Genomic DNA, 24933 nt, shown 5'->3' with positions numbered 1-24933 from the left:
TGATGAGTAATGACAGTTGGAAAACACTGTGACTATGATGAGTACCACTGAATTATACACAATTTCCACTTTATATATACTTTATCACAATTTACCACATTTAAAATATTTTATCTTAATTTACCACAGTTAAAAACAACATACCTCACTTGCGAGATTATTAGCATCTTTCATGACTTTGTAGAGTTGGCTGTCTTTTGGGTTGTATTTTGTTGTTTTACCCTTCTCTTTGTTGAAATTTTCTCGGTATTTCACCTGATAGCAAGTAAAAATAAACATTATTTCTGAATCTCAATAAATTTAAGGATAGAGGAATGATGGAAAAATAAATAAAAATATGTACTAAACATAAAGTGACTGTAGTTTATTAACCAAAATAGGAGTTTTACAAGGGTAGAGGAGCCACTATTAGCAATTATGTTGGGACAACAGGAAATCCCCAATTAAATTCAATTGATATACTATTTAGCTCTTTGGGTGGGGGGTGGTGAGAGGAGTTGGACCACACCAGGTGTTATCAGGGCTTACTCCTGGCTCTGCACTCAGTAGTCACTGCTGCCATGCTCAGGGGACCATGTGGGGTGCTGGGTCCCAGGTTAGCCACATGCAAGGCAATGCCCTATGTACTGTACTATCACTCTGATCTCTTCATTTTTATCTTGTCCAGCTCTTTTAATGCATAACAAAAAAGTGGAAAAAAAGTTCAGGTGACCTTCAGGAAGTATTTGATTTGGAGCATTTTGTCCTTCCAAATCAGTAAAACCAAAAGCACTTTAGGTATACTGTAAAGTGTTCAAAGAGAGGTTGCAATGACTAATATGGATAAGAAAAAAGGAATATGTTAAGTTTGGAGAACTTACTATTATTAAAATAGTTTTAAGAAGAATGATTTGGTAATATTTGAATGTTTTAAAACATGGCATTTTCTGCCATGATTAAAAAACTTTGGGAGAAAATTTCTTCAGTGTTATTTCAGACTAGCAGTAAGAAATACTTAGAATTCTGAGAAAAGTGAGATTAAATACATTTGAAGTACAAACATGCAAAGGACACAATGCTTTCACTTTCATTAATAAGCATAATGCCTAACACTAATATTTGTTTAATACATATAGTCTGCCTGAATGAAAGGAAGAGACAGCCTTCTCCCTAGGTAAAGAGGTGAAAGAAAGACAATTTGTGGAGTGGGAGGACTAGCAGAGGGGACGGAGGGGCGGTGAGAGAGGGCTTTAGCACACTTCCTGAAAAAGTTTTCAAAGCTCTTTGTGCTATATGAATGGTCAATACTGTCCCTCCCCCGGGACCAGTTTTTCCTTCAAGTTTCCTTAGTGAAAATCACTGTGTCCATTGGCGTTACCTGGCTGCTCAGCTTGGCTGCCTTCTTGGCCATTTCAATGTCGGAACGGCCAAGCATGCTCAGCCCGTGGCTGCCCTCCTTTCGGTGCTTGGCTCTGTATTCCACCTGAATCAGAGAAAACCAACAGAACAGGCCGGTGCTTGGCATGACTTGCTGGCAGTCACCATTGGAGACAGGACTATTTTAACTCCGGCCTTACCTCGCTGGCCTGTTTGGCTGCCTGTGTGGCCTTCTTGATGTCCGGCCGATCAGCCACGGTGGTGTAATGCAGGTTTTCTTTGGCATCTCTCTTGTAAGCAACCTTTATTTGGAGCAAAAATGCTTCTATACTTGCAAGATAGGCTCTTTTCCCTCAAAAGAAAAGCGCCCAACCCCTTTTTAAAACTAAAATTAAATTAATTTCACCATCATGTTTTGTAAACTGCCAGATATAGAAATTAGGGTGGCCATTCACTGCAGCCAGCTTATGAGTACCAAGTTGGAGCGATAACTCTTGGGGGCCATGGGAATGTCCAGAAAGGCACTTACATCGCTCTGCTTCTTGGCCACTTCCATGGCATGCTTCACATCTGGGGGCTCCAGCATGATGGAGTAGTTGGACTTTCCTTTCTCCTTGACAAACTTCTTTTTGTAATTCGTCTAAACAAAGTGGCAATTGCTTATGAGAATGGAGAACACTTAGAAGAGAACTGACTTACTTGAAGAATTGGGAAAAGTGCCCCCAACTCCATCTATGACTTCCCATTCTGGCAACAGTGAGGAACTCAGCTCTTTAATCTGAGTTCCGATCCTTCACTCTCATTTCCACTCTGGGATCTAACCATGGGACCACACCGTAACCTTAGGAAAACTGGTGAATCAGTGGTTATACCAATTATCAGTGGTTATACTGAATGCTCAGGGGTTATACTCCTGGCTAGGCACTCAGGAATTATTCCTGGTGGTGCTTGAGGGACCATATGGGATGTCAGGGATTGAACCCAGATTGGCCCTACCCACTGTACTATCGCTCTGGCCCAGATTTGCTTATTATCTTCTTATTAAAAAATTTAGAAGGGTCTACGCACAGTGAAGCTTGGAGTTAGGGGTACACATTGGAGAGACATGGGGGTGCTGGGATCAAACTCAGGACCAGACATTTTTTTTGAGCAGACCCATATCTACCATCATGGCCATATTGAAAAGCCAATAGACAATGGAATCTTCTAAATTAGAGTCCAAAAATTCACATTTTGGTGTTCAATGCCAGAGGGAAGCTACATATAAATGAAATTAAGTAAGCAAAAAGGCAGCTTATCGCGTTTCTCTGAATTCTAAAGGAGGGTACTATTGTCACTACCAAAAGTCTGGGACTAGTCACTTACATCACTGACGTGCTTGGTCACTTCCTTGACGTGGATTGTGTCCCGGGTCTCCGGTAGTGTCGTGTAGGAGCCCTGAGACAAGTGCTTCTTGGCATGATTCTTGTACTTGTTCTGAGGGAACATGCAGTGGGCTTGTTAGAACGTCTGGGACATGAGCCCAAGTTAGAAGCAAAATACATGGGCTGCAGAAGGGTTACCTCGGACACCAGATTGCTGACGGTTTTGGCCAAAAGGATCTGCGGGGTATCAGGCACAGCGTGGCATGTTCCTCTCTCTTTGACATGTTTCTCTTTGTATTTCAGCTGCAGTGGGGAGACACACATTTCCTGAGCTCCCCTCTGGGTCTCTGCCAGGGCCCCCAAGAAACTAACCAGAGCTTGGGGAACAGCATCGCTGACCGTGTCAGAACATTCAGCTCAGCAAGAGAAGGCACGTTTGGGAGTCTTGAGATGTATTCAAAGGGAATGAATTCTTTTCAACTCCTGCAAGCTGAAGTCTTAATGATGACCACACAGAATCCTTACATGTCTAGTTTGCTAAAAGCACTTTCAAATATGCCATTTGACCTGCCTGTTCCTCGGGAGGTACATCAGTTCCCTCTTTCCGGACGAGGAGCCTGCCATGTAGGAGAGTAGGATCCCATATAGAGCAATTTTTTCTTCTTGAATCCTTACAGCCAGGCCTTCAGAGTCACAAGACAACTCCCCCCTTCCCTGTCCCCCATCATGGAAGCTGCCCAGTTGTACCAGGGCACTGGGCATCACGGTGTCCAGGACCCACTTTGCAGTCCTCCTGTGGCGACGCCTCCTCTTGTTCTCCCAAGCCATCTTGCTCAAGAGGCTCTGGGTGAGCTTAGGCACCCTGGCAGGGCCCCGGTACTTACGTCACTTTCTATCAGCGAATTCCTCAGAGCCAGCACGGTGTCTTTATCATCTGTGACAGAAAGCTTGCAGCCCTTGAGGAACTCTCGGTCCAGCTTATACTCATACTGTAATGGGAGGAAAGCAGAGGCCGGGACAAGAGACAGGCTCAGCAGTGAGCCAGCATCTGGCTACCTACATCATTGGGGGCATTATGAAATCTTCCGCCAGAGTGGGATAAAGGCTTCCTGGCCCCTCACTGCAGACCAGGCTTTACCTTTTTAGTTCTCGAGCCCTGGCCAAGTCCTCCCAGCTTCCTGATGACTCTTAGCCCGTTTTCTCCCCCGCCCTTCCTCTCCCAGGGCTCTCTCTGAGCCATCACGGCTGAGCACGAGAGACACCAGACTCCGGGACTGGTCTGCATCCTGAGCTCCTGCCCTCTCGGACCTCAGATGACTGCCACCCCCTAGGAGCAGAGGTTATCATGACTCATTGACGACTTCTCTCTCAGGGAGCCCCGCGGTTCTGTCTGTCCCTCTCACATCGCTCTGCTGCAGGGAGGACTTGGCGGCCTGGATGAAGTCCGGCCGGTCCGGGATCCACTTCCAGAAGGCTTTGTTGGCTTCGTATTGCTTCTTGTAGTCCAGCTGTGGGAAAAGCAGCCCGTTCGCTCAGTAGGCGGGATTTACAACCACACGTGGTGGCTTTGAGAAACTCATCTGGCATTTTAACAGAAAAACACTTTTAACACAAAACAAACAACTCAGAGATCGCTCCTGTCACGCTGAAGGAACCACGTGGGGTTCTGGGGATCGAATCTGGGTCGGCCATGGGCAAGGCAAGTGCCTTAGAAAGAGATTTCTCCTCCTACTAGAGGCATTTTTGAAGAGCAACCTTAATATAGGATTGAGAATTCTATTTTCAGCCGCCTACACAAAGACCGAGTGGGGTGTGCGGTTAAGCCCTTCACTCACTCATGTGAGAGCGAAAGGCAATGTAGAGATTTTGTTTTTACAACTCATGCTCCTGAAATCTAACCCTTGGCCAAGACTATAGAGCTCAATCGCCTGTGGATATGTAAGACGAGTTCACAACTTTTTCAGTCTTTTTCACAAGACTGAAAAATCCCCCATTAGGTTTAGGGAATTTTCTGGAACTTACATTGGTGTTGACTTTGTAAGCATCCTTGGCAGCTTTGATATGAACAGCATCTGGCTCAATAGTGCAGTTGGACTTATTTCTTTCATAAACCTCTTTGTATTTTAGCTGTGGGAGGAAACATAGTAACAGCTTGTCTCTTGTTTTGTTTTGTTTTTGTTTTGGGGCCACACTTGGCAGTGCTCAGGAGTTATTCCTGGTTCTGCACTCAGAAATTACTCCACGTAGTGCTTTGTGGGATGTCAGGGATCAGACCTGGATCAACAACATTCAAACACCATATGCCTTTACTATCGCTCTGGTTCCCCAGAGTTCATTTTTTAAGGCATTTTAAATAATACAAAACAAAACCCATGACTAAACTATATAAACCTGTTGAAGAAAGGATGCAGTTATGTCCTTTCTATCTCAGATCTTGAAAACAACTTTCCGGAACACTGTTTTCCTCTATCTCTAAAGGGTTGGCGTGGTCCCACTCTCTAAATAAGAAAATCATGAAAACGTCTGGAAAACTGCTGATGGTAGAGAGGCTTTCTCCCACCAGCTCACCCAGATGGAGTTAGTATTTTTCCCCCCTCCAAGACCCCACAGTTATACTTGTTACCGTGTCATATTGTAATTTTCTGTTTACCTATCTCTTCCATTATCATGTCCTAGATGGACAATGATTATTTATCATTCATTGTCTAACTCTTCATGTCAGGCACCCAGAAATCCCACAGTATTTTCTGCAGTGACCACTATGGCCTTCTTATCCCCATCTAGGGAGTCTGGGCATGTGTGGGTTTGCACTGGGAACTGAGTAAGGTTCAGGAAATGTCTCTGAAGCCCCCTTTCAAAGGCCTGAGTTTCTAGCATCACTTACTCTTTTAAGAACCCTAGGACTAGACCTGGCCTCCTTGCTAGCCACTGTGGAAGAATCCTAGGTTTGTTTTTTTTTAATAATTTATTTATTTTTAATTAGAGAATCACCGTGAGGGTACAGTTACAGATTTATACACTTTTGTGCTTATACTTCCCTCATACAAAGTTTGGGAACCCATTCCTTCACCAGTGCCCATTCTCCACCACCCGTAAACCCAGCGTCCCTCCCACCCTCCCCAATCCCATCTCCCCCCCAACCCACCCTGCCACTGTGGCAGGGCATTCCCTTCTGTTCTCTCTCTCTAATTAGCTGTTGTGGTTTGCAATAAAGGTGTTGAGTGGCCGCTGTGCTCAGTCTCTCGCCCTCATTCAGCCCGCAACTCCCTTCCCCCACATGGCCTTCGACTACAATGTAGTTGGTGATCGCTAAGAATCCTAGGTTTTAATGTAATTAAGTCTCCTCCTAAATAATACTTGTTTTAGTGAAGTCATATAGAAGTGTTGCTGAATTTGCTTGATCTTAAGAATCACACTTTCCTGGGCTGGAGCAATAGCAGGGCGTTTGCCTTGCATGCAGACAACCCAGGTTTTATTTTAGGCATCCCATATGGTCCCCTAAGCACTGCCAGGAGTAATTCCTGAGTGCAGAGTCAGGAGTAACCCCTGTGCATCACCAGGTGTGACCCAAAAAGCAAAAAAAAAAAAAAAAAAAGAATCACACTTTCCTTCACATCACCAGAGACATAGCAAATTAGTCTCCGGGGGAAAGACCTGAATATTTATTATATCCATCTATTTAAAAAAAATCAACATATCAGGTTATTGCTACAACCAGGAAGTTTGGGCACGTGAAGGCAGAAGTGCTTTGTTTTTCTTCCCTGAGGAAGAATGGGTGGATTCACATGAGAGAAACCTGATAAACAAATACCACATGCTCCTGACTTCAATCACAAATTTTATTTTAATATGAAAAAGTTGAACAAATGTCTTAAATGGCTCATACATTTCTCTTTTACTAAACTGGAGACCAGATGTATTTAACATTCTTGATGGCAACCCAGAGTCAATAGTATGAACACATATTATCTGTCAAAGAATTTCTGAGTGCCAGACCAAAGGTATGAGTCATTTTATTCCCCAAAGAGCAACTACATTTCTGTTCTTCATGCAGCCATGGAGCTTTTTTTTTTTTTTTTTTTTTTTTTTTGGATAAATGGCATGTTCGTAATTGATTGTTTTACTTTACTTTTTAAAGCTTCATTGAGTCATCGTGAATTACAAAGTGATTCACAACTGAGTGCCAGCACCAGCCCTTCACCAGCGCCCCCTCCCTCATCGAGGGTCCCGTGCCCCCTGCCCTTTGCTACTGATGTTTATTTTCGCAGCCATGGAGCTTTAAAAAAAACACAATTACTGTCAATAATAGCATCTAGCTATATATCTAAAAATTTATGAATATAATTTTTTCTCAAATTCAGAATATTAGATTATAATGGTCACCTCAATTCTATTAGACAAGATAAAGTTATGGAATACTAATATTCTTTGGGACACACTGGAACTTTTCAAAGTTTCCACAATATCCCTATCCACATGCCTGTGTGCTTGTGATGTTGTCATTTGCTCTTCTAGAGGTGGCAGTTATCCCTTCACCTTTGAATATGGGTGTTCACTGTGCCCAGCCAAATATGCAAAAGTGACTGTGTCTCTTCAAGGAGGAAGCACTGAACTATTCTGGAAACTTCCACCTCTATCTCTTAGAATCCAGTCACTTTGCTGTGAGAGCGGCAAACCACATAGTAAGGCCACAAAAAAGGCCCTGTGTAACAGCTGAGCTTCCAGCCCTCTGCCCCCATCAGTGTCTGATTGAGCCATCTGGACCGCTTCAGCCCTCCTGATCTTTAGCTCTGCCAACCACACAATCACACCAGCACTGGGTGAAGCCTCATCAACTTCCAGAATCATGACCCAGGAAAGTAGCTATTGTGATAAGCCCTAAGTCTTCGGGTGGTTGTTTTCACAGGAAGAGGTAAGCAAACCAGAGCTTGTCACACCGGGCCCGGGTGAGAGAACTGTAAGGCCACTCCATACTCACATCACTGACTTCGTCTTTGACCTTGCGGACATGCAGCAACATGGGAGTGTCATGGATGGTGGTGTAGCCTCTGGGTTTGGCCTTGTTGTATTCCAACTTGTAAAGTATCTGAAGGAGATAAAAAACAAAAAAAGCAAAAAGAGACGGTGTTCAGTGGAGTAATTTATAGTGTGAAAACATCAATGCAAAGTATTTTTGGGTTTTGTTGTTTTAGGGGATGCAAGGAAAAGGAAATTCTATGCAGTCAACAAGAACTTTCATGCATTCTGCTAAGTCTCAACATCTCTAAAATTGGCTGTTCCTCAACTTGTCTGGAGGAATTCTTCCTTGGGGGTGCACAGGGGTTACTCCTGGCTCTACACTCAGGAATTACTCCTGGTTGTTCTCAGGGGACCATATGCAATGCTGGGGATTAAACTGGGGTAAGTTGAGTATAAGGCAAACGTCCTACAGGTGGTACTATCGATCTAGCCCCAAGGGTAGAGTAATTATTGCAAAAGGGACACCGAGGCATACAGGACATTCCTTGATGTCCTTGCTTTCCTTCCACTAAATGGTACTAGCATCGCCCAGACACCATGCCCTTCTAAATGCCCCGCACATTTGCAAATGCCCCATAACTTTGAAACTCCATTCATAGTTTATCTTACATCACTGATTTGCTTGTTGACTTTTGTAGTACGCAGGTGTTCTGGGGTGTCCACAATTGAGGTGAATTTGTCCTTTGTTTTTTCATAATTTTTCCTGTATATGATCTAAATTGTTGAAGAGAAGAACAAGTTAATTTTAAGAAGCAGAAGAGAAAACTATAGCCAAGTGTGGGATTATTGTGCAAACCACAGATGTGGAGGACAGTGTAGTGCCTTCTTTATTTTATTTTAATTTTTGGGTCATACCTGGTGATGCTCAGGGGTTACTTCTGACCCTGCACTCAGGTGCTTGGAAGACCATATTGAAGCCAGGTCGGCTGCATGCAAGACAAAAGCCCTACTCGCTGTGCTATCGCTCCGGCCTCACTTCTCTAATTCTAACTGGAAATCTGTTTAACATGTAAAGTTAAATACCTTTATATATGGGTATATAACATATAAATGTGCCATAAGACATGTTGTATTCCAACAAATGGAGCGAGCAAATTATAATAATGATGAAAATTATAATTATGCAAACAATTTCCAGTATATTTTATGTTGATGGAGTCAGGCCCAGAGAGGTCAAGAGACCAAGCGAAGGGCACATATAGAGTGAATCTCAGAGCCAGGATCAGACCTTTTGAACTCTCAATACCAGAATATAAGAATTCGCTCACCACAAACCACATTAGATACATATGCGCTCTCTCTAAAGGGATGTTTCCATATCAAAGGTGGAGCAAATGTGAAATAAAAATGAGGATATATAACTTAAAGAGTATTTACCATTTAAAATTACATTTCTTTTTTGGGTCATTTCCAAGTTATGATTTTTTTCCATGCACATAAGCTGTTTCAAAGCATACAGAGACAGAAAGCACAAGAATTCATGCACAGCTATTTGGTGATCATATCAGGACAAAGAAAAACAGTCAGACAAACAGGTATTTTAAAGGGAGGCCTCTTCTCCTTCATTTCACAAGCTGAGCTTTTGTACAACTTTTTTGGGGATCTGGCAACCAGAGACGCAGCTCAGTGGTAAAGTACATGCATTGCATATGTAAAGCTCAGGTTTGATTCCTGATGCCACAAAAAGAAAATGGGAACAATGCAACCTTCAGAATATTATACCTGGAAGATGATCACTTGCTTTTATTTTGCTTCTTCAGTTTTTCCCTCCAGCATGTGTCTAGAATGTGCATCTGTGCCCCTTGCAGATAGCCAACGCTATCAGATACAACTGGACAAGTAGATTTGAGGGTGGATATGAAATACCCTTCCAAACTCAAGAGGGGCCATGAAAAAAACCTACCAGTAACAGTACTATATATCACAATGCCTAAAGTATTTTTAAAATGTCTCTCATAAAAACAGGCAGGTGGATAGCAGGCATTGGTGGAAGGAAGTAGACTCTGGTGAAAGACTCTGGTGTTGGCAATTGTACAACTGAGACTCAATTATGACTAACTTTGTCATTCACAGTGCCTATATTTTTTAAAAAGTACATCAGGATTCAGGTCGGATCTGGGCTGGGTCATGGAAAGGAATCTGGACTGGGTCATGGGGTGGTGGGGTTGGAGGTCAGAACACTGTCTTCCAGGACCCTATTACAAACAACTTAGTAAATTATGATGTCTAAATTTAAAAAATTAAAGAGGGGCCATAAGTATGTACAATATTCTATTTTTTGTTTTTATTTTTAAATAATTTTGGGGTAGAGCACACCTGGCTGTGCTTAGGGGTCACTTTTGGCTTTGCACTCAGCAATCACTCGGGGCAGTGCTAAGGGGACCATATGGTATGCTGGGGTTAGACCTGTATGGCCATGTGCAAGGCAAGTGCCTTACCCGCTGTGCTGTCTCTCTGGCCCCCAAATACGCAATAATCTATAAGCTTGATTGACATCAATACTATAAACTTCACACTATTATAGCAATATTACTTAAATTATAATAAAAGAAAAAGAAAAGAAATAATAGCTCGAATGGAATCCTTATTCTTCCGAAGTTATAGTGATAACTGAACATGGGAAAATTAGATGAAAATTAAATATTAACACTTAAAAACTTATTATGTAATTTTATTGTAATTTAAAGAGAGACCTATAAGACATATTTTCACCACCCTTATTAAATATTGTACTGGATGTTCTAGCAAGGGCCTTAGACTCAACAAAGAAGGAAAGACATCAGGGTTAGGAAATGAAGTATCCTGATTTTTTTTTTTGCTTTTTTCTGGAGGTCACACCCAGTGATGCTCAGGGATTACTGCTGGCTCTGCACTCAGTAATTACCCATGGCAGTGCTTGAGGGACCATATGAAATGCTGGGGATTGAACCTAGGTCAGTCGCATGCAAGGCAAATGCCCTACCTGCTGTACTATTGCTCCACCCCCAAAATATCCTGATCTTTTAAGTGTTGAATCTAATTAATCTCCTCAGTCTCAAAGGAATCTATATCTATGGGGAACATATGTCTAAAAATATCAATTTATGTTATATCAATTTGGAAATAAAATTTGCAAAAGATTCAACTTGATTGGGCATGCCAAATGTTCCAGGTAACATAGAGATGATAGCTACTCTCTCACCAGTCTTGGCCAAACCCAGAACTCATTTGTGGAAAGTGAGTATTGATGAAGCATTGTGTGATATCAGCAGGGGCAGGGAGCAAGGAGAGAAACCAAGGAAAGCAATTATGGTGGACGCTTCCAAGGTTTCTAAACCTCTTCTTTATAGCACATCAGACATTACCTGGCTCCACATGTATGAATTGTAGAGGGCAGTCAACATGTCTGGACGGAGAATTTCATTACATCCTTTTTTCAGAAGTATCTTGGCATTAGATTTATATTTTCTCTGTTCATGCAAAGAGCAGTGAAGCACAAAAGAGACTTATGAAGACAGAAAAGAACATAGCTCTATATCCCAATCACCACTGAGTGAAGAGATGTAGGCACACACACTTTATGTACTCAGGTATGCATCAGGGGAAGACATCAGTTATAATGCCAAGCAGAATGAGTGCAATCATTCTACTGGAAATGAACTAAATCAAATGTCTCATTGATCATTCATAGCCCATGTGAGTGGAATAATCTGGTTTGTATTTTGATCAGAATGCTTTGCAGGAAAAAAGGCATCTGTGGAACAACAACAACAAAATTGCAGTAAGGAGTTGTGTCTTCTTTCCTTGCACTAATTTGTTTCTTTGACTGTGCCTTTGCACCTCCATTTGCAGATTACATGATGGAGTTAAAACAGGCCCTCCAGAATCAGAGAGTGGGAAGACACTGTTTTACTTCTAGTCTTCACCATAGCACACATGAGGACACAGAGCGTGACTGGCACACTCAAAGAACTGCTGGGCCCTTTGGGTGGCTAGACAGATATTTGAAAACAGAACATCCCAATATCATAGGAAAAACCTATGACATCCTTGCAGCAGACGGGACGACATCTTGAAAGAAACTGGAGCACAGTCCTCCTGGGCTGACCGTCCAGCCCCATCACAGTACCTGACTGATCTGGTCGCCTGCCGTCTTAGCCAGCAGATGTCTAGGCTCATCGACTACCAGGTGGTATTTATCTTTCCGCTGCTCATAATCAGCTCTGTATTTTTTCTGCTCAAACATCATATTATATTATAGCAATTGTGTAACTTAGAAGCTAGAGAGAAATGTCCCCTCCCCCACAGAAAGAGCGACTCCAGAGGATCAGAAAGACATAAGTTCTAATGCCGGGCTCCCAATGCCTTCAGGATGGAAAAACCAGGGAAGCTATAAGTTAAGCAAAAAATTGCCTGGAGAAGGCTGAGGGTTGGGTTAAATCTGACTGATGATGCCAAAATTGGGGTACCTTGTGCCTCATCACTTTCCATTTTCACATATCATACCATTAATGATGTTAGAGTTAATGGCATCTTCTATTGTATTTAAAAATTAGATACTGATGTGCTATAGGTTTTCTGTCAAAGTCTGTCAGAATCAAAAAGCACAACTGAAGAAGAAATATTCACCAACAAATTCTAATACTCTTAATAGTCTTATAATGCTAATTAATTTATTTGATTATAAAAGAGGACTAGAAATCCTTGGCTAATGAGAAAAATTGAGACAAAATACAAGCTACTGATGGTAAGTCTTCAGAGTCATCCAACTTCGAAATCTACTAAAAATGAACTAAATCAAAAGTTAAATAACAAAGCAACAACAAAAGGTCCTATATTGATGTAAGTTTACCATTGAATACATTTTCATTTGGGGGTATGTTTCACTAATTTCCTAACATTATTTTTTGGTTGCTGTATATCTATAGAAAACCTAAAGATAGGCAATCACATATGCTCCAAATATAAATTAATACATGACTTGCTAGTTTCAGACATTTAAGCCATGTTTACATTATTGTCAATAGAGTTCCAAGAAAGACTTGGGTAGCTATTTTGGGTGCAAATGGATCTTTCTCTGCATCAACACATGAGAAGCAGTGATAAGATATTTGAATGACTTGGCCCTCTCTAAGGTGGAATTCAGTCCCTTGGTAGAAGATGCCAAATTAGCCTTGAACTTCAGGGTTCTCCCAACTATCACAATGAGTTGTTAACTAAGTTTTTCACTGGTCACCTGAAGGTGCTTACTGCTCTGTGCCAATGCAGAAGCAGCATCTGCACATCACTCTGGACAGTTTGAATGTTTCCGCAGAGCCTATCAGATGACAACATTATAAAGTTGTCTGAAATCTTTATTCTGAATCAACATTTAGGATGACTTTCCTGTCCTTTTATATACTGGGTTTAAATCAAATAACTCTAGATACTGAAGGGAACTGAACTGAACTAATTCACTCAGGTCATACATACCTCATTCATCAATTGAGTCGCGTACTTGAAATGCTTATTGATTGGACAATCAGCAACATACTTGAAGTCTGACTTTGTCCTTTCAAATACCTCTTTATACTTATACTAGAGAGAAGAGAACATGGTTACTTGATGCAGACTACAGTTATCTTAAGAGTGAGACTGCCATTTAACTTGTCATGTAATTGTGACAATTCATTCATGGAGCTAAGTATTTACTGAACCCTTACTCGACTCCCAAGGCAAAATGGCAACCAACTTGAATGCTTTCAAAATGAGCTCAAACACACAGTACTAGAAAATTCTTGCATTGCATGGCCTATTTTTGGTGAAAAAAATCCAAATCAATTTTTGGTACCAATATAATGATAATTGTTACAATCATTTGTTCCATGAACTTGAATATAGTTTTCAGGCACTTAATTATATTATCATGATGTTTTAAAGCAGAGGCACTATGAGCAATCTAGCTTATTACCTATATTTAAAGGGACCCTTGAACTAAGAATGTGGTCAGTTTTTAAAAATAAAATATTAAGGGAATATTAAAGACTATAGGACAGAATAAACATAGCTCACATAGTCTAAAATATTTACTAACTGTAATATCTCAGAAAAGGTTTTTGGTTCCTGTTTTAGAACAATCCAACAACTTAAATTTGCAAATAGGAAAATGAGGCAATAAAGACAAAGGTTTTTTTGTGTGTCAAATCACAATCAAGTTTTCAGATTAATATCATACTACTATATAGTAGCATAAGTCGCGTATTATATAACTTTTTTTTTTTTTGCTTTTTGGGTCACACCTGGCGATGCACAGGGGTTACTCCTGGCTCTGCACTCAGGAATCACCCCTGGCCGTGCTCAGGGGACCATATGGGATGCTGGGATTCAAACCCGGGTCGGCCGCGTGCAAGGCAAACGCCCTACCCGCTGTGCTATCGCTCCAGCCCCGCGTATTATATAACTTTAATAGGGAAAATCACATACTTATCTGGAGTGAGTTCTAGAAGGGTCATGAGGAGTTGTACTGAGAGAAATTTTCATCAAATTCAAATAACTGATTCTTAAGTCAGTACTAAGAAATATTCCCAAATATAGTGAACAATTTCCAAATGTATCCAGTCTATCCTTGGGATATCCTAGTGTATCTCAAATTCTGGTCTAATGTGAACTTAAGGATAGAAATATAAAAAAACTGAATCTTCAGTGCAAACTTTTTGAGTGGGCCCTAAAGTAAGTAGAACAGATGTGACTGCTACCCTGAGCAGACATACCTTGCTGTAGAGTGTCTTGTTCTTTTCAGCCAGAGTAAAGTCAGGGGTATCATAAGCATAGCAACCAATGCCTTTTAGCCAGGTCAAATCTTCTTTATATTTTACCTGGAAGAAGAAAGAATTTTAAGGAACCATTTTCAAAAAGCAAAAGGTTGGGATTGATACAAGTAAAACAAAATTATCATTAGTGACTGAACTATATGAGATAATCAAGTTTTTAAATCAATGGTTTTACTCTACTTACTTGGTGTTTGAGCCACAGCTGGCATTTCCTAATGATTACCCTGTGCTCAGTGCTTGATGATACTCAGGAAATCACATCAAACTTGGCTCATCCAGCTATTTCTATGACCCTAAAACAACTCTTTCTAAGTTTACAAAAATATGAATTCTTAATTCACTTTATAATTAAAATATATGGAATTTTCATTTACAATATAACTAAAGAAATTAGAACTTAAGAGGCATACTTTTCTAAATAATTAAGTATAGAATTTGCTGGGTAATTGTATCTTCATATAGAAAACCAAAATTTCTTTTTAAGTGAACATTATTATGTGTCTTAATGGCTACTGCAGTTGTCTTTTCTTTTTTCTTTGCTCTTCTTTTTTTGGTCTCACCCAGTAACAGAGCCAGAACACTTACTTCTGGCTCTGCATTCAGGGATCACTCCTGGCAGGCTTGGGAGACCATATAGGGTGCTGGGGATTGAACTTGGGTTGACCGTGTGCAAGGCAAATGCCCACTCATTGTACTTTTGCTCGGCCCTATGAGGTTGTCTTTTCAATTGGTCATAAATAGGCTCTTTTTTGGGTGATGCATGTGTTTTCCTTTTTTAAATTTTTAAACATTGTTTTAAAAAATTTATTTTTAAAATTGTATTGAATCACCGTGAGATAGTTACAAGCTTTCATGTTTGGGTTACAATTACACAATGGTCAAACACCCATTCCTCCACCAGTGCACATTCCCCACCACCAATATCCCCAGTATGCCCCTCCTTTCCCAACCTCCCCCTGACTCCATGGCAGACAGTATTCCCCATACTCTCTCTCTACTTTTGGGCATTATATCTTGCAACACAGACACTGAGAGGTCATCATGTTTGGTCCATTATCTACTTTCAGCATGCATCTCCCATCCCAACTGGTTCCTCCAGCCATTATTTTCTTAGTGATCCCTTCTCTATTCCATCTGCCTTCTCCCCTCCGCTCATGAAGTAGGCTTCAAGCTATGGGGCAATCTTCCTGGCCTTTGTATCTACTGTCCTTGTGTGTCAGCCTCATGTGATGTTATTCTATACTCCACAAATGAGGGTTCTTGTCCTTTCCAGGCATGTAAAATGATAGGTCACATTTACAAAAAAGTTAGGTTTATAAGTTTGAATATATTTTTCTTTCTCCCAAGTAGAAGTTCAGTCATTAAGTGATGTTTTATGATTTAAACATTCATCACAAGATCAAAAGTATAGCTAAGTTTTCTCTCAGTTGTTATGCTAAGTCAGACAGGACTATAAGTTTATGCACCCTAATAGAAGAATTCTAGACTCACATCGCTGACTGCGTCAGTAACCGCCCGATGGTGGAAGTGCTCTGGGCGGTCAGGAATGGACCTCCAGATCCCCAGCTGACTCATGTAGTTTTCCTTGTATTTCACCTGGGGGTAGGAAATGTTAAAGCATTACCCAAAGTTAATATGAAGAAATATATCCACATATCTCAAATTGATTTTTTAGGAGAAAGAAGCTACTCTTAAAAGTACTGGTGGACAATTGAGCCCCCAAGTAAAGGCACATAAAAGGGACTTACTTTGCTGATGTCATCTGTGACTTTGCGATGGTAAACAATGTCCAAAGCATCCTTCACAGTGTGGTATTTCCCTTTGGTCTTCTGAAACGTTTCTTTGTAGCGTAGCTGAAAATAGAAAAAGCACATGAATTATAAATGGTTCTCAAGTTAAATGATTTTAAGTTTGAATTCTCTTGAATTTTCTCTTTTCTCTTTAGAAGTGATTAAATATCTCAGAGAGAGATTAAAAACCACATTTCACATCCTGAAATTGAAGGTCAGTAGGAAAAAGAAATCTGAATATAGTATGGATTTTAGTTAATAATAATGAATCAATATCAGCTCATTGACCATGAAAGACCTACCATGCAGCATGTAAAGACACTAACAGTAAGGCAAGCTAAGTATAAGGTATCTGGGAACTTTATTATCTTTGAAATTCCTCTGCACATTTGCTCAAGCACCAGTATTGTCTCCATTGTGAGACTTATTGTTACTGTTTTTTGGCATATTGAATACGCCATGAGGAGCTTGCCAGGCTCTGCTGTGCGGGCGAGATACTCTTGGTAGCTTGCCGGGCTCTCCGAGAGGGATGGAGAAATCGAACCCGGGTTGGCCGTGTGCAAGGCAAACACCCTACCTGCTGTGCTATCATTCCCCCCTGTACATTTAAATTACTAAAAAAGTTTGTTTAAATGGAAAATTAATAAAAATTCCCTTGGGAGGAGGAAAAGCAAACAAAAATAACCTTGTTGAGTCTAAGTTATACTAATATACATAGAGAGAGGAGAAAGATTTAGTTTTCAAGGTTTGGTTTCAAAATACATTCTCTAAGAAGCAATCCTGAAGCTTTATGTCATTGTAATCTCTTTTGGGTATTTAACAGGCTATAGTGTGATCTTAAATCTAATACTGTTAAAGATTTATCCATCTAGACAAGCTAGATGTTTTTCTGAACAATCTGTTTTTAGCCTCCAGTTAATCTTGTCTTGTTGAGTAGGTGAGAATGAAACAATGATTTTTCTTTGACTTTAACTTTGTTTTTCAGATGCATAAATTCATAACATTATTTAGCACTGCATCTGAAGATAACCAGGGATGATAAAATGAATGTAGTGCCAGTTACTACCCATGATGCGCTGGATATTTAAGGGTTAGAGTCATCCTATTGATACCACTGGAGTCCCAGGAATGGCGCTGTCAGTGGAGCAGAGGGCACTCCTGGGACCGGCTTCACTCTGTGGTCACCCCTGCCCCCGCTGCAAAATGGAAACGCAGCATATACTTGGGCCAAATTTGTATTCACTTGGTAACCTTGCAATGGAAAAGATGGGATGTCACAAGAAAACTAGAGCTTTCCTGGGGCAGAGAATTTGGAACTAATGAAAGTATCATTTTCTCAATTTGCATTTTAAACAACAAACAGATTTTTGACTAGCAAATTCCTCTCAGACCCAAGTGAATATTTTGACAAAATTGTAAAATTGCTATATTGTTCCAATTTGTTATATCCTTTCACATGTTTAAGGATGGATATAATCATTTTAGAGACCTTAAATTCTAGTACTGTATTGCTAAACTGAACGATTGGGGGGGTCAATGTACTTTAGGTTGAGTTTAAGTTTCAGTGTGTCCTCTGAGGATGCTGGTTCTGGTGATGGGATTAGATGCATTTGCAGTTGAGACACAAAATTGTTAAGGCCTGGCATCTACCCTGGGTAAATTGTTTCTTTCTTTCCCTCTCCTTCCTCCCTCCCTCCCTTCCTTCCTTCCTTCCTTCTTTCCTTCCTTCCTTCCTTCCTTCCTTCCTTCCTTCCTTCCTTCCTTCCTTCCTTCCTTCCTTCCTTCCTTCCTTCCTTCCTTCCTTCTTTCTTTTATTCATTTTTTGGGCCACTCCAGGTGATGCTCAGGGTTACTCCTAGCTTGGTGCTCAGGAATTACTCCTGAAAGTGCTCAGGTGACCATATGAAATGCCGGGGATCAAACTTGGACTGGCCATTAGCAAAACAAGTTACCTACCCATAGTGCTATCTCTACACCCCTAAACTGATTTCTGATCTTCATTATTAACAAATAAGTTTTTTAACATTAAAGGGCAGTCTTGTCCTTAAACATGTGGTGTGGTAATAAAAATACGTCCCTCCTATTTATAACAAGGGTATTATTCACATGATTCGAATGATCAAGAGAAGAAAGGGAACAACCATCTTTCTATCAGCTGACAATCCAGTGCTATTCCAGGAGTGTTAGTGACATGATCTTATTTAGTCTAATTTACTGATCAAAATTCTGATTCTTCTTCTACAGGTAGAAAGACAGCCTTTGAAAAACTGGTGAATTATGTAGTTATAGAGCTGACAAGTGATGGATTTGAAACTATATACACCTGACTCCAACACCATGGTTTTTATGAATAATAACAATTAAATGTCGAGGAAATGCTATAAAAGAACTACAAGGAAGGGTCAAAGTACAATATGAAAAACAATAGATTTTAGTATCTTCTCAACCTTGACTAACTTATATTGTTTATTCTTGTGGGTTTTTAATTTTTTCTGTGGGGTGGGTGGGTGCTTGGAGACCACACCATATGAGGCTCAGGGATAATTTCTGGCTTTGTGTTCAGGAGTAACTAGTGGCAGTGCTCGGGAGACCAACATGGGGTGTCAGGGACAGAACCAGCATCAGAGCCAAAGGGGCTACACACAAGGCATGTCAGCGCCTTACCTCCTGTCTTATAGCTCTCGCCCATGGTTGGTTTGTTTTTATTTTTTCAATCTTCTTGTTTTTCCTGATTTGTTTTGTAAGCCAAGGTTTTAAACTACAAATGTGGCTATAATGCTTTTGCAGTCAGATCAGCTGTCTCTAGACAGAAGAAAGAAGGAAGGGGTACATACATCACTGGCATTCCAGTAAGCCTTCTTGGCTCGGATGAGAATTGGCGTGTCTGGAACTGGTGTGTACTTGTCTTTCATCATTTCATACTGGGTCTTGTATTTTTTCTAAAAGAGAAAGATAGAGGAGAGAGTGAATCTTAAGTTCCAGTGTTTTCATCCTTTTCACTCCAGGGGCCTAGACGATACCACAGATCTAGACTAGGGATACAAAAAATGATAGTTGCTAAGAGAATAGCTTTGCTGTTGGTGTCCTGATCCTCCTGAGTATAACCTTGACTGACAAACTCTATGCTCAGAGGCAGCAGGTGAGGTTAAATAAAGGATTTCCCTTCTTTCTTTTTCTTTTTTTCTTTTTGGGTCACACCAGCGATGCTCAGGGGTTACTCCTGGCTCTGCACTCAGGAATTACTCCTGGCGGTGCTCAGGGGACCATATGGGATGTTGGTAATCAATCGGGTCGGCCGCATGCAAGGCAAATGCCCTACCCGATGTGCTATGGCTCTGGCCCCTATTTCTTTCTTTCTTTCTTTCTTTCTTTCTTTCTTTCTTTCTTTCTTTCTTTCTTTCTTTCTTTCTTTCTTTCTTTCTTTCTTTCTTTCTTCTCTCTCTCTCTCTCTCTCTCTCTCTCTCTTCTTTCTTTCTTTCTTTCTTTCTTTCTTTCTTTCTTTCTTTCTTTCTTTCTTTCTTTCTTTCTTTCTTTCTTTCTTTCTTTCTTTCTTTCTTTCTTTCTTTCTTTCTTTCTTTCTTTCTCAATGCCCCAATGCTGAATATTTCATTTACCTCGCTGACCAAGTCCTTAACGTCTTTCGCGTGCTTTAGAGCTGTAGTCTGGTTCCCAGCGTGATGATGAGGTCTCTCTTTGGTAGCGAGTTCAACATACAGATACTAAATAATCAGAGGAAGGGTCAGATGTTAGAGAGATGCAACCTTCAAATGCTATTTGAACTCAACCCTCTTTGTCCTTTACTAATCCTTAGATGGGAGGCAGCATCCACTCATCCCAGGTTTTAGCTTGTTTGTTACATGTGTTTCTGTTCTTTCCTTTCTCACCATGACACAGATTTTCTATGCACTTCAGTCATTGAATAGTCTTACTATTGAGTGTGGCCCACTCTGAATTCATATGATAAAGAATGCTGAGAGAAGAATGACAGGATTCTGATACAAACTTTAACATTCATTTTTTTAAATTTGTTTTTTCCTAAATACTTGAATTTTGGTTTCAATTGTTTGGGATTGATAGGTCAACCGAATAAATGCTTCAAGCAATTATTTTTATTATCTGGGTAAAATTGCAGACTACTATACCCCTTAGTTCAAAGAAAGCTCAACATTAATGGTCTCAAACCTGCCTGAAGGAAAAAGTAAATGTGAGTTGACTACTGACCAGGACGGCCAGATGCCCTTGGCCATCCACTGCGATACCAACAGGGCAGTTCATGAATGTTTGCTTATAGACTGGTACCTGACTCTGTAGCTTCTGTCCTCGCTTGGCTCTCAGCAGATCAGGAGTATCAGGAACTGAAGTGAAGACGGACTTCAGCTTCTTGCCTGTAGCTCTGTACACCAGCTAGACGGAAAGCATAGTCGTCCATTAACATGTGACATTCTCTGCAGGCACTTTAATGCTTATTGCACAGTAAAATCTTCCCCCTCCTCCACTGCAACAATTTCAATGTTGCCCAATAAAACAATGTATTCACCTCCTAGCCCTCCTTTTCAATTTTACTTCTCATATCAAAAAAGATATTCTCAGACAAGGGCCAGAAGGACTGGCCCATGGTAGAGGCTTGCCACAAAAGAGAAGAGAGTTCAGTTAGGACTGAGAAGGGACCACCATGACAATGATGGCTGGAAATGATCATTCTGGACAAGAACGGATTGCTGAAAGAAGGTAAAGGGATATGCACCATCATCTTTCAGTAACAATATTGCAAACCACAGTGACTGAAAAGGAAAATAAGAGAGAGAGAGAGACACACACACAGAAATATGCACTGGTGAAGGGATGGGTGTTGGAATATTGTACGATTGAAACTCAATCATGAACAACTTTGAAACTGTATATCTCAGTTAAAACAAACAAATATATAAAAACAAACAAATAAAAACCCTCAACAAAACAAAGTAAGATATTCTGAAGTCTGCAGAGTCCATCCTCCTGCTGGGTCCAAGAGTCGTTCTCACGAGTCTCCTCTACGACCCTGTTCCTGTAATTGTCCTCATCCCCTCTGCGTCTTCGTCCCTCCTTTTCCCGGGCTCTCTCCCTTCACCTGCAAACAGCTTCAAGTTCCTTCTTCAGTAAAACCTTTTCCAACCACTAACAATAGTCTTGCTCCTTCCTTCCATAGTTAAGTAGCCTGTTTTTGTTCTGTTTTCCTCTTAGGATGTATTTCTCAAAGTCATAGTTTGGTACCACCTTTGCCACACCACCGAGTCACTCTCATTGAAACCCCCAAACTTTACAGCTGTCCAATACAGGAATGATTCTGCGTAGCACCTGAAACTGCTCTGCACTTTTAATTCCTGCAATCTCTCTCGTCTTCCACTCCACTGCTCTTCCTCGGGGTCCTCCTATCTCAGGCAGGAGTCCTGTCTTCTCCGAAAGACTGCTCTCAGATGGAGTGAAGGATGAGCCCTTTCACCCTATTTATTCTCCTTGATCTTGATCCATTCCTTGATCCACTATCCAACCGCCGCCACGCTCCAGGCCGCTTTCCACATACTCAGGCCAAGCCTCAAACATGAGTGAAGCCCCACGGAACCCAGGTAACCTTGGACGCTGGGCTCAATGGGACCTGGGAGCAGAGATCTTCTGCCTGCTTTCCCCAGTCTCTGGAGACCCGGGGTTACACCCATAAGCCACCGCCTGCTGGCGCCAGGTAATCTCTCATTGGCCACCCTCCAGAACTCATGGCTGCTTCTTCCAGAAGGGAGCATAAATTGAGACCCCATAACCATGCCACCAGACTACACGCCAGAGTCTGTTTTATAAATTGAGACCCCCATAACCATGCCACCAGACTCCACGCCAGGGTCTGTTTTCACTCAGGGCACCCCAGAGGGGGATGGGTGAGAACCCTCCCTGCCCAAGGGACTCAGCCCCTGCAGCCGACCTCCACTACTCAACCGCCATCACACTCTGAGCCACTTTCCACATGCTCAGGCCAAGCCTCACATATGAGTGAACATATTCCTGGACCATGTGGCTGCTTTGCAGCCGTGTGACAATCATAAAAGACTCCCTACTCATTTTCCATAAAATCATAGAGGGATATATATATATATATATATATATATATATATATATATATATATATGAATGTATATATGCCTCTCAGAGAGCCTGGCAAGCTATTGAGAGTATCTCACCTGCACGGCAGAAACTGGCAAGTTCATATTTGATATGCCAAAAACAGTAACAATAACAGGTCTCATTCCCCCTAACCCTAAAAGAGCCTCCAATCATTGGGAAAGACAAGAAAAGAGAGGCTGCTAAAATCTCAGGGCAGAGACAAATGGAGATGTTACTGGTGCCTGCTCGGGTAAATCAATGAGCAATGGGATAATAGTGATGCAGTGATTCTCCTTGATCTTATGGAACAAGTGACCTTCACCATCCATCCTTCTGAACTGATCACTCCCAAATCTTTATCTATAGTGTCTTTTCTGAGCTCCAGACCTAAAGGTTTCATAATGCTCTGAACTTGAGTGACTTCTTATGTTCCATATGGAATTCTTTATATGCTCCTACCTCTAGCCCAAAGTTGCTGCTTATCTTCTATTTTGCTAAGTGATTCCTTGATTTCCTAGTCACACAGGCCAGAAATTTGGAAAGTCATCCTAGATTCCTCCTTCATTTCCACAAAAAATGGTTATGAATCAGGGGCTTCTAAACTGGTGACAGTCTTTAAATCTGATCCTCCTGCTCCCCAAGCTCTCCAACCATTACCCCAGTCGGGGCTCTTATAGAACTTTTTCTCTGTACATCACAAAGTACCACCTTCCCAAGTCCCTGGTGAACTATTCCACATGACTCAAGCAGCTTTCACAAGTTCAACAAACAGATTTTCATAAAACTCACCATATTGTAATGTTCATCACAGAGACTCTTATAGTTTAATAAAAAGAGTTTAATTAAACTCTTATAGTTTAATACATTATGGACCAGAGTGATAAAATAGCAGGTAGGACATTTGCTTTGCATGTGGCCAACCTGGGTTGTATCCCCGCCCATCCCATATGGTCTCCTGAGCACCACCAGGAGTAATTCCTGAGTGCAAAGCTAAGAGTAACTCTGAGCATTGCCAGGTGTGACTCAAAAAGATAAATAAATAAATAAAAATTTACATTATTGAACTGAATTCTCTAGTTCAGAATATTGTGTTGTTTTTAGATATATATTTCCCCCATATTTATACTTTGTCATTTACAAAGTTTGTTTACGAATGATCTGTTATAGGCATTCGATATCCCGATACCAGTGTGACCCTCCACCACTGTCCTTATTTTCCCAACCACATTTCAAGTCTGTTCCCTTAGCAGGCACAAAATAATTTCTTTATATATTGCTTGTCACAACTAAATAGCTAATGGAATTATCAAAAAATACTTCAGTAAAAGAAAGTTTGTGAAAAGTGTTATATCTCACTATGGGGTCATTAAGTTCTTGGTTGAGGGTTTACTAAGCTGTTCCTTGCAGATTGACTTGTGGAACAGGGCTACAGGCACTGGAGCAGATAAGACCTGACCCTGCAAAACGGCCCAGAAGGGAGGATCCGAAAAAGGGAGTATCTGGGCAAAATTGGCAAGAACAAGGTGTCAGTACCAGGTGTCCAGTCTTGAGCCTCACTCGACCTCCTAGTCACATGAGCCCAAGACACAGAAACTGTCACATATGCTTAGCAAGTCATCCTAACCTCAGCATCTAGCCTTGATTGGGATTGGACCAGGGCAAAGCAGAGTTGGAAAGGCATTAGGTCAATTATGCTAAACTTGTGATTGGACCTTGCTGTAAAGCAAGACCCTCTATAAAATATATGCGTATTTGGCAATAAAGTGAAGAGCCATCAGCTGCTCCCAGAGGGTATTATCCTTTGCTCCACATCTGTCCAGACCTGGTGCGTAACATGTCCGGGCACCATTGGGGATGTTTCCCAACTCTGACTAAGGCTCCTTTGTTATTGTTTTAGTTTATTGAGCTTAGTTGGCTTCTGTGTTACTTTCCCATTAAATCTGTTTTGTTCCTTCTGGGATATCAGTATTGTAGAATTTGGAGATGTATAGGAAGCTGCACACCTCTTCCTCTGAGGGAAAACTTTGGTTGGCCAGAGAAACTCTTTAAGTCTGAGGAAATAACAAATTCCTATAGAGCATTCCGACCTATGGGAATGGTTGGGCTGGGGTGATAGCGAAATGTCCCGGCAGCCAATACTTAGCTCAGCTTTATGAAGTCTGATGGATGAGCCACAAGTGGGCAGGCTGAATAAGAATAACCAAGTAGCCTTTAATATGAGCAACCATTTGCATATATGGAATATATTTGCCTTTACAGAGAACAGTTAGTCATTGGCAAATATAGGCACCTATTTTGGTCCAGACACTACAGGATACACAGTTAAATAAGAATGGATCTCAAGGAACCAACAGTCTGAGTGAAATAGCATTAGTTTCATTCATAATTCACTACGGGCCTCAGTACCAGATGAAAATGATGCTAAGGATCCTGGAATTATGAATAGGCAGCAGAGAAAGGAGCAACTGAAGGTTTTTCAAATAATAT

The 24933-nt window shown here is 41.1% G+C and overlaps 1 protein-coding gene across 1 annotated transcript in view; it reads right to left on the bottom strand.

Moving 5' to 3' along the window:
- Positions 1 to 24933, bottom strand: part of NEB (nebulin) — a 234641-nt gene that overhangs the window by 30363 nt on the left and 179345 nt on the right. The window contains exons 108-126 of the mRNA XM_055120062.1: positions 20617 to 20721; positions 19932 to 20036; positions 19152 to 19256; positions 16276 to 16380; positions 16019 to 16123; positions 14468 to 14572; positions 13191 to 13295; positions 11848 to 11952; positions 8349 to 8453; positions 7699 to 7806; positions 4743 to 4847; positions 4124 to 4228; positions 3605 to 3709; positions 2919 to 3023; positions 2722 to 2832; positions 1886 to 1996; positions 1557 to 1658; positions 1358 to 1462; positions 145 to 255 (exon numbers count right to left, since the gene is read on the bottom strand). Coding sequence (XP_054976037.1) covers positions 145 to 255; positions 1358 to 1462; positions 1557 to 1658; positions 1886 to 1996; positions 2722 to 2832; positions 2919 to 3023; positions 3605 to 3709; positions 4124 to 4228; positions 4743 to 4847; positions 7699 to 7806; positions 8349 to 8453; positions 11848 to 11952; positions 13191 to 13295; positions 14468 to 14572; positions 16019 to 16123; positions 16276 to 16380; positions 19152 to 19256; positions 19932 to 20036; positions 20617 to 20721 — 2013 coding nt within the window. The remainder of the gene's footprint in view (positions 1 to 144; positions 256 to 1357; positions 1463 to 1556; positions 1659 to 1885; positions 1997 to 2721; positions 2833 to 2918; positions 3024 to 3604; positions 3710 to 4123; positions 4229 to 4742; positions 4848 to 7698; positions 7807 to 8348; positions 8454 to 11847; positions 11953 to 13190; positions 13296 to 14467; positions 14573 to 16018; positions 16124 to 16275; positions 16381 to 19151; positions 19257 to 19931; positions 20037 to 20616; positions 20722 to 24933) is intronic.

Source organism: Sorex araneus, chromosome 1 (assembly GCF_027595985.1).
Source record: "Sorex araneus isolate mSorAra2 chromosome 1, mSorAra2.pri, whole genome shotgun sequence".
NCBI lineage: Eukaryota > Metazoa > Chordata > Mammalia > Eulipotyphla > Soricidae > Sorex > Sorex araneus.
Note: the sequence above shows the minus strand (reverse complement) of the source record. Positions and strands in the feature narration are given on the sequence as shown.